Source organism: Oryzias melastigma, linkage group LG11 (assembly GCF_002922805.2).
Source record: "Oryzias melastigma strain HK-1 linkage group LG11, ASM292280v2, whole genome shotgun sequence".
NCBI classification, from domain to species: domain Eukaryota; kingdom Metazoa; phylum Chordata; class Actinopteri; order Beloniformes; family Adrianichthyidae; genus Oryzias; species Oryzias melastigma.
Window position 1 is genome coordinate 10,267,052 of NC_050522.1, and position 10,677 is coordinate 10,277,728.

Here is a 10,677-nt window from a genome sequence, read left to right on the forward strand (position 1 = left end):
GTAGTTGAAACAAACAACAGTCACCCAGAAAATCTTTCATAATTCTGTTAATTTCTGGTATTGGCTATAAAATAAAAAAAACATTTTTATTCTGGGCAAAGACCCTATTGGTCAACTAAACTATTTACCAACTTTCACCCAACAAAAATTTAAAGCATCGACCATCCAGATTAACAACTTTTTCAAAATCTCATAATTGCAAATACAGCAATCGAATGAGGGCTCCAACAAAATGTTCTCCCCCTAATTTCTTGCTATCAAAAAGTCTAATAAAAAAGAAGCATTCTGTCTCCTAGAAACCGCATGGTATCAAATGGAAATGTCTCTCTGAGCCCTCGCTCCCGTCATATCAACGTTCAAATCCTCATAGCCCTGAGACAGTACAGAAGTATTCAAAGGCCTGCTCCACAGCCGTAGCATCTGTTTATTTCATAAAGCGTAAAACACTACTTAACACGCATAACTCATAAAACGCAGCCATCATTCGCTGCATCTGCTGGGTGTTGCTCAAACACAGTAATTTCTCTTTTCAACGTTTCTGGGAGTCGTGCGTAAGCTTGGTTGATCAAGCCTTTCTCTTGTATTTTTGGGTCATTCAGTCCCAATTTTTCTGTTTTTTAAGTCACTCTCAGAAAGGTCTGAGGATCAGAAATGATTCTCTTAAGCTGCAGTCACAAATGTTACCTTACAGGTGGATATGTACGGTGGCCCTGAAGTGCAAATCACACCAACAAATCACTCAATGCAAAAGCATATTAAAGATCACAGCTGATTAAAAAAAGAAAAATAATGATAATTATATATATATATTTAATTAATTATCCTTTTGTGATCTCTAATAATGAGGTGACATCATAAAATGTTGTAAGTTTTAACCTGACAGCTTTGTAAAAAGTGCATCCCAGCTTTCAGTGTTCTACAGACGTATGTTTGATTTATTATAATGTTCACATGACTTCCGGACTGGCACTGTGATATTTTAGCCAAAACTCTGGAGGCAATAAAATATTGATGAAGATTTGAAGCAAGTGAAGCAGCATACTGCAGTGCTGAGATAACATGTTTCTGAAGCATCTAATTAAGCACTGAAGCATAGTTAGTAGGAAAACAGTTAAAAAAATAAACTTAAAGTGGCAGTTGGAGGCTTAAAAACAAGAATCCCGCACCGTCATGGTAAAGGCTCAACTTCCATGGACCGGTGTGACTTGGTGTTCATACCGGTCCAAGAGAAAAACTAGTCATTTACCAGGTATTTGTTCCAAGTCCAAGCAGTGACTGTCTGACTGATTCCCTTTGAAAGACGCATCAAAGTTTTTTTTCTATACTAATTTAAATGTTTTTTTTCTGTCCTTGTAAGATAAATAAGTTGCTGGGTCGGTTTTTTGTCTCTTTTAGGCTTAAGTATGTTTACATTCGGAGTAGAAACGTTCATTGGTCTAGATCAAGTCGTGGTCCTTGTGTTTGGTCTGTATTCAGACTGCCGTCTACCAGACATTTCTGTTCCAAATCAAAACTTGTAAAGAAAACCACATGACTAAAGATCTCTTCAGTCATTGGCCAGGAATTATGAGGGCGGGACAAAGCAACGAGAGAAAGAATAATGGGATGTTGAGATATTTAATTTATTCAAACTTGATATTTCGCTGACTAATATTGAACGTCTGAACCAACGTCTGATACAACACAAGAGGGTTATTGAGGAGATGTCCACTATGAAGGTACACCTGTTAAGTTTTTATGACATATAAATTAAGTAAAGATTATATATGGATTAAATAAAGTAAACAGTCTGTAGATGTTTTAATTTAAAAAATACGTACATAATAGAAGCTTACCAGTCCTATACCATGCTATTCTTTAACCTTTCAGAGTGAACTATATCCATGCATATGATAACATATTACTAATAATGACTCATATTTCATTTTTAATCAAAAATGTGTTATTTTCGTGAATTATTTTCCTTTCCAGAAGTAAGACACCTCAATCTCTGAGGCTCCGCCTCTCGCTCCTTGTGGGTGCCACCAATTTGATTACATCAACTAGAGCCGTCCTCGCCAGCGTCTCTGCATTTCACCCACGAAAACAAACAACATCCACATTTTTGCAAAGATGGATGTGCATACCGAGCATATAAAATGCTGCTGATCACTGATAACTCAGCGCAGACACTTCCTGGAAGGGGCTGTTCCTCACTTTGTGACATCACAATTTGAAGACCCACTGTTTTCATGGGTTGTGTCCGAATCCCCCCCCCCCCCAACTACTAAAAACTATATAGTGCGCTAGATTTTAAAGGTAATTCAGACACGATGCTCACTAGTTTTCTTTCGTTTTTCCAATTTTACAACGTTACCGATTTCACAAAGTCAAAATTGAATCAATATAAATATTCACGGACGTTAATCATGACTCCATTGTGTCCTAATAGTGAAAATGTGGATGGTTTATTAAAAAAATACATTTAAACAAAAATTAAAAACTCGATTTTTGAACTATTCGGACAGCACTAAAAAATGGCGAATGCACTATATAGTGATTGGGGGGATTTGGACACTGATTTGTCAAAGTTCAACCGGGTTTAACAGTCAACGTGCGTTCAATGGCTGCACGTCTTGTACGTAGAACCCGAAAAAAGCTGTAAAAATGTATGTAGCTACACTTGATCACAAAAGTTTTGAACGTGGAAGCTCGAAACACATATTTAGGAGCGTTCAAATAGACTTTTTCTTTATTGGTGGCTGCTTGAACGCATGTGGCCGAGGTCAGTGTGAACGTAGCTTTACTCCTGAATATTTTGAATATATTGTCTTCCACATAAAAAAACGTCTAAATAACCACAGAATTTTCTTTCTGCTACAAAGTGGAGTTATTCAATGGATTATAAAAGTATCCCAGCACACACAGATGTTGTTGCCAACAATGTTTAGGCATTTGATTATTTTTCATTGCATTTAAATACGTTTGTTGGTGTCAGCCTATTTCCAGAGTGGTTGTTAACATCTATCTTTCCTGTAGATCTTATCAACTGTACAAACGCTTCCCTTCTAGAAGTCATGTTAAAGCAATGAGGTGTACACAACGAGCACATACTGACTCATCTTTAATAAACAGATTTCAAGATATAGTCATAGAAACACTTATATTGTGTGTTCGGACATAGTATAAGTGTCCAAAAGTTCTTTTTAACACATCCTCCTGACTTCTATTTTAAACACAAAAATGACAACATGATAAGAAGCACATTTATGGCAATCTTGAATGAAAAAAAAAACAGTGACATGTCCTGTGACATTCATTTCAAAAGCAACCTCTTAAATTGCGTCCTATCTCTCAAGCACAACCTTCCTTCCTGTTTTATCTGAGCCAGATAACCTTTGCAGGGGGTGCAGAAAATGAAATGTATTATCTTTGGAGGCATGTCCCTGCTCTCATAGCGGAGCAGAGTCAAAGACACTGTACGCAACAACTGGAAGGTTCAAGAGTTTACCAGATACACCAATTTAAGGCGTGTAGGTTTACATTATCATGATGAGGCTACAGCAAATTAGTCATTTTAGGAGCAAAATAATTGAGCAGTGGAATATAAATGAAGGTAATTAGCTCAACTTTATTAGTATTATGTAATTGTTTGCAGTTTTTACATGTTTACTTCATGTTTTTTTGTCTGGAGACAAGAAGTTCAAACAGCTTCTTTTTAAAAATGTTTCTTTTCTCTTGAAAGGGGCCATTTTAAAAAAAACAAGCTTTCACCTAATTTAGTCGCTTTGATTGTTAAATAGCAGGACGTTTCATGGATTGCAAGTGCTGATGAATTAGAACCTCAGCAAGAGTAATTAGAGATTAAGCTGTGAGTTGGGATCCTGTTTGAGAAATGGGAGATGTCAGCTTGTAGCAGAACAAGAAAACATGTTTTTTTTTAAGCTTAATGAAGGAGCTGAATTGAAAAGGCAACAGAAACTTTCGATTTGATGTGGGATGCAGAATGATGTGAAATTGCTTTCTGATAATAATCGAAAAGCAAAACATTTTTTGTAGTTTGGCATATGGGAATAGTGTTGTATTTTTTTCTGACGATAATCAATAAGTGTTCATTTTTGTCGCATGATATGTACTATATTTTCTGCACTATAAGGCACACTTAAAAGCCTTATTTTTTTGTCAAACATTGCGCCCTATAATCTGCAGCATCTTATATATGGATTATTTAAGCTGCAACAAGGTTGGATGTTACTGTGAATGTATTAACTCAGCTAACTACTAATAAACTATATAGTGCGGGACTATCTAGTGGCCTGGATTTTAAAAGGAATTCGCACACTATGCTCACTACTTTTCTTTTTTTTTTTTAAACAGGAAACATGACAATTAAATTCACAAAGTGAAAATCATATCAATATGAGGATATTTCTAAAATTATTTATAAACCCACAGTGTTCTGATGATGATGAAAACTTTGATGGTTCGTTTAAAAAATACATTTAAATGTTTTTTTTTTTTTTTTTTGCAAAAATTGTTCAAACGTAATGCACAGTAACATTTAATTTACTAGTATTAGTCAGATTTTTTTCAAGTTAACATTGAGAGTTCCAGGTTTTGTGAATACGCTAACGTTGATAACCATTCTAACATGTAGCATGTTGTGATGTCTTTGAATGCATTGTTGACAAGACTGGGACTTTGAGCAGTCACAGTAAACTTTGTCTTGGTTGTATGAGTTTGGTTTTTGTACATGTTGGAAACAAGGTTAGGAGTCAAAGGTATTTTTTTGAATATGCTAGCGTTGCTAACTCCTCTAAGGGGGCTAACGTGTAGCATGTGGCGGTGCCGGACTGTGTTGTTTTACGTGTTTGCTAACAAGGTTGCGAGTTAGCATAGTCACAAAAACGTTTGCTTTAGCATTTTCAGTCTGATATTTTTTACGTTACCCATATTGTGAAAATGCTAACAATGCTAACATGTAGCTTGCTGTTAACATGTTTAGAGTTACTATCAACGCAGTTAAACAAGTCTGATTGATTTATGTCTGATTTTTAACGTTCCTCTTTGGTTGGTGCACCTTATCTATGATATCAATTTGAAACATAGATCATTCAATGCAAATTATGGTAATAAAGATGACTACAACAGTGTATAAATATCTTTTGATGATGACCATTTGCCCCTTTATGGTTGTTATTTGACCTATAATTCATACTCAGAACAAATACTTTAAATAGATGTTAAGAATCGGATATTACAATTATGAAATAAATGTATAAAGTTTATTAAAGCACAAAAGGGTGGACTACATTTGTTTAACCAGTCCTTTTCATGCAAATAATCAAACTATTTGACGGTCATCATGTTTAATAAATTGAATCTGTAGTGTGTTTACTGTATGTTTAATTGCAAATATTTATGATTGGAAGCAATAGTGATGTCAAGAAGATAACATATATTTCTTTTATTTGTTTTCCAATCAATTTATAATGTATATATGTATATTTATTTTAATTGTCTTTTTTGCTTTGTTTTTATCATTTTTTCCATTCCAGAATAAAGCAAGAACAAAAAAATATTGTTTAGCAAACACTTAATTTCTCTTACCTGCACTAGATTCCAGCCCTCCAAAGACTCGGCGATGATGGATGTCACGGAGGGGCAGACTCCACCAAAGATCATAAGGTGTTTGGGACCGTAGCATATGGCATCAAAGAAGGCCCTGAGCCCTTTGGCGTTGTCACACTGTGGACAGATAGGAATAGTAGAAGTGAGAAATATGCTGAGGCCACGCAGCCAGATGCACAGAAGAAACCAGTAAGGGTTGACATGATCCCTGTATTGACAATTAACAGCAAATATTTTTAAGCTACTTTGCAACAAGAGTCAGCTTTAAAAGAATATATATATATATATATTTGTTTCAATCAGAGAGCTGTGTTACATACTATAATTAAAAGCTGTGTGGTAAGTGTATATGTTAGAAGCGTCATCATTATCAGGGGCTGCAAAGCTGTCTTGTTCTTTGGTCCAGAAATACACAATGAAGCCATTTCACATCACCATGGCAACATAAAAATGTGAGAAAATGAGAAGAAAAAAAGGAGAGAGGGAAAATAAGTATCGACATGAGTTGGCTATGTTGGCTAGCTGTGCTATGACTGTCTTATGTGCTTCTCAGTTCCCAATAACTCCTTAATTTGAGTCTCTGTTCTGCTCTAAAATGACCTGAACTAAATGACCTCAAAACTAGATGTTAGAAGACTCTCTTAGATGTCTTTGGTGTTTTTTTTTAACATGTTCTCGTGGTATTTTGGACAATATATACACATAAAATCAGAAAACAATTGCATTTTGAACTATCTCTTTATTAAAATGAACCAGGAAAAGAGGGAAAAAATGTCAGAGAAAATCTTGTAGGTGTGACGTACAAGGTAGGGCTGGATTGAAAAAAATGATTAATCAATTAGAATCTATCTAAGTTTAATAGATCAGAAATCGATCCATAAAAACAGAAATCAATCTAGCACATAAAGCTAAAGTCTGCTAGCTTGATGCTAATTACGGCTAATGCCAATGCTCGGTCGACACAAACATACATTGTTGACTTAGTTAACATCTTTATAAACTCACAGGCATGAATTTTTCAAACTCTTTTAAGGAAACATTTTTAAAGTAACCATTTGTGGTGTAAAGCACCATTTTTTGCTCATTCTTTGTTCTTCTTCTGGAATAAAGTGTAACACTATAGCGTGATCGCCACCTAGTGGCCAAACTGAAACCCCCTCCAGGAGACGCAGAACAATTGTTGGAGCTTTGTTTGAGAATCCATGTAACACTGTATGATATTAACAATCTAATAATGTGAACTGTATCAAATGAACATTAATATATTAAAAACATATATTATTAATTTATTTCTAAACAAATGTGTCTAAATGTGTGAACTCAAAATTGAATCAAAACAAATTGAGTGGTTTGAAAGAATTGAAAAAAAATCTGAATTGAATCGATCCAGTCTCTGGTGAATCGCATTGAATCGATCCTGGAAATTATCGATACCCAGCCCTATAACACAAGATACTACAGCAATCCAAAACCTTCCTTATCTGCTCCATTCTCCATTCGTGCATCCACGGATGACTAGATTCATGTACGTCTTCGCCTAATTCTCCAATATTGCTCACCATTTTTGTTGCAACTGTAATGTTAGTTTGGAGTTGTGAGCGGCTGTAATGTAGCAGGAAAGGACATAAACTTAGAGGCGAATTTCTATTGATCTACTGCTCCTCTGCAGAAACTATGTCCAAGAAAATGACAGGTTTTTTTTATTTTGGCAAAAAGCAGCATAACCATAAATGAAAGACCACTGGGAATGCTTTGAAAATAGATCAAAAGATGATCAGAGAGGGACTTTAAACGAAGAAGACTAAGACTTTAACGTTACAAGCTGCACTCTGGATATCAGTGTATTCCTATTAAATACTTCAGGAGTTTTTCTGTGAAAGAACAGTGGTTGTTAAAGTAACGGTTTTACCCTTGGATACCAGTAAAGTGTAACCAGCAGAGTAAATGCCAGTCAAAAATAGACGGTATTGCAGATATGCCGCAGGTTAAACGAGAGGGATAAGATGTAATTAGACGCAGAGGGTATTCCTTATCCTGGTCACACTGTTAAATGAAACAGTGGGCTGTTAGAGAAGATATCCTATTAGGAAACGCTTATTGTTCAGTTTTCTGCAGTTGGGCAGAACAAAGTGGGTTGGAAGTGTGCGATTGTGCTCAACTGTTACCATGCAAGAAAACCAGAGCGTGGGCAGCTAAGCTCGTCAGCCTGAGTACAAGACAATAGGGCTTAGTGACATTGTAGGGTTAAGTAAAAAGAACAAAAACCGTGTAGGCCTACTGTACACGGAGTATTGCAATACTCCTGCTGCAGCATACATCTGTTAAAAAAGCAAGATTTTCTTTTTAGGTTATCTTGCCCATTGAAATAGTTGGCAAGACTTGTTTAAAATGAAAATTTTGACCATTTGGACCATTAAATTAAAACCAGACACCCCATTGGTTTAGATGTCCCTAAAGACCCACTTGTGTTTTGGGAGTTTTTAACATGTTCTTGCAGCATTTTTCTCATGAAGAAAGTCTACAATTACTTTTTTGAGTATTTCTTTATTCATATTGTTGTGAATTAGGAGCAGATAATACAATTCTTTTGGACGTAGAAAGCTGATTGTGTAATCGGCAAACCGCAAGCTCCAGTAACAGCAGTATTGGTCAGGGATGGAAAAAATAAATGCGTATCGAAAATTGCAGCATTGCTTAAAAACCACATATATGAACAATATTATGTTGATTAAAAGGTATAAAATCAACCAAGAAGTAAATAATCAATTTCTGGCAAACTGCAGTTTCTCTTTATGTTTTTTCTACCGTCTTTGTCCTTTTATGTTTATGTGATACAAACAAAAAGACGTTCAATCACAAGCTCGCTTCTTCCAAGTCAATACCTGAATATATTTCTATGTCAAATGCCATGCATTATTATTTATAGCTTTAAATTCCACATGAATAACCTATATTTGAGCGTTTTTGGTAAAAGAATTGAACTGTATCGTATCACCAAAAAGTTAGTATCAATTCGTGGACCATGAATTGAGAGTCGTATCGAATTGTGTGAGAGGGAAAGATACACACCCCTAGTATAAACTGAAAGGTGACGGGAAGAGGCGGCGGTGTTGCTCGGAATTTAAAGTTACAATTACCATAAAGAACAACAATAGTTCATGTTTCTCAAACTACAAGTGCTGTTAAATCATAAGACTATTAAGAGATGTCCTTAAAAACTAACTTGCATGAGACTAAATGCTGTAATAAAATGTGCTAATACTTTTTTCTTAAGTAAAAAAAAGCACTTTAGATGCACAAATTACTAAGTTTTTTTTGTTTTTTTTTTTGTCACATTTCTAAACCCAAGTTTCATTTAAAATGAGGAAAATTGAAAATTTTAGGGATTCTGACAAAAACAATTTATGACATTTGTGCTCTAGCCCTGCGTTTACCTGTTTCATCTTCATCCTCCTATTTTTGACTAACGCATAACCACCAAATCTGTTGTGACTGCTCATAAAGCTTTGGTCGGTGTGTTGTCATGCCAACAGAATGACTACTCACACTTTAAGCACCAGATGAGGGAAGATGAAGCGAGAGGGTTGTTGTAGCAATGGCTATATTTAGCTTCTCATTAGGTAGCACAACCACTCCAGTATTAATCAATACTTATTCAGCAACTGAAATGCACTAAAAATTGGACAGACAAAGAGGGACTCAGGGGAGAAAGCAACGGAGTGTAATAGAAGTGAATTACAAGGCAGATGAAGGTTGTTGGAGAACAAGTTGGAAGAAAGGAGTTGGAGGGAGAATGAAAAAGAAGAAAGTGAGGACAACAAATGGTATAAACTTGCTAAAAAATAGCAAAGAAGGTTAAAAGACTTCTAACAAACAGTAAAGGCACAAGAATCTTTTTTTTCACCTTCACATTTCACACACACCTTCTTAATGTATATTTCATGGAGCTTTAAAGGCAGCCATAAATAAAATAAAATATATAACATTTTATCTGGAGAACAAACTGGTCCTGCTCAAACACTGAGGTAGCCACAGTAGTACTTAATCGGAAGCGGAGAAATACTACATCCTTTATTTCCCTCTCCTATAGTCTGGAATGCAATTCCTGGCATTTGGAGGCCATTTGGTGTAGATCGATGGGGTTAACGCCCGTAGTAATCCGTTTGACTGCATTGGGAGCCGGCCAGTGAAGGTGTGTGTGTGTGTGTGTGTGGAAAGACAGCTGATAGCTGAAGAGCCTGGAAATGGAAAATGAAAGGAAATGTAGAAAGGCTTCTCATCCGAAAACGGAATATTCAGGAAGTATCAAACTGTTTTACAAGTTTCTCTCATACTTAGACTGTGTTCTTGTTTCCACTTGATGCATAGAGTTTCTGCTTTTATGTGTAGCTTGGCTTTTTTTTCTTAGTACTGTAATTTCTGCAGTCTAGGGCACACTTAAAACCTTAATTTAAAAAAAATCTGGAAAAAATAATCTGGAGTTCCTCATTTGTGGATTAATTTTGGTCGTGCATACTGAGGTTTTCTGGCAATTTTCAGAGATACATAGCGCTCTGTCGGCGCCATTGGGAATGTTGCTAACCCTGCTACTGCAGCTAACGTGTAACAATGTCAGACTGTATTTTTTTAATCGTGTTGCTAACAAGGTCAGAAGTTTAGTTAGTTAAAGTAATATTAGTTTTAGCTGTTTTTCACATGCTGGAAACGGTTGGGAGTTACAGGTATTAGGAACACACTAGCCTTGCTAGTCCTGCTAACGCTGCTAATGTGAGGTTCCAGAGTCTGTTTTTTTTTTTTTATTACATTTTTTGAGGGTTAGGAGTAAGCGAAATTCAATACGCTAACGTCGATAACGTGTAGCGATTCCAGAGTGTGTTTTTGTTTTTTCCCCTTTTTTAAGGTTAGGAGTAACAATTATTGTGAATACGCTAACGTGGCTAACGTGTAGCGGTTGCAGAGTAGCTTCTTTAAAAGTTTTGTTTTTGTTTTTGATGGTTAGGAGTAACAGGTATTGCAAATACGCCAAAGTGGCTAACGTAGCTAACGTGTAGGGGTTACAGAGTGTTT

The 10,677-nt window shown here is 35.8% G+C and overlaps 1 protein-coding gene across 1 annotated transcript in view; it reads right to left on the reverse strand.

Annotated features, from left to right (window-relative positions):
• gabbr2 (gamma-aminobutyric acid (GABA) B receptor, 2) overlaps nucleotides 1-10,677 on the reverse strand; it is a 199,458-nt gene that overhangs the window by 134,257 nt on the left and 54,524 nt on the right. Inside the window, exon 2 of the mRNA XM_024297033.1 lies at nucleotides 5,590-5,727. Within this exon, the coding sequence (XP_024152801.1) occupies nucleotides 5,590-5,727 (138 nt within the window). The remainder of the gene's footprint in view (nucleotides 1-5,589; nucleotides 5,728-10,677) is intronic.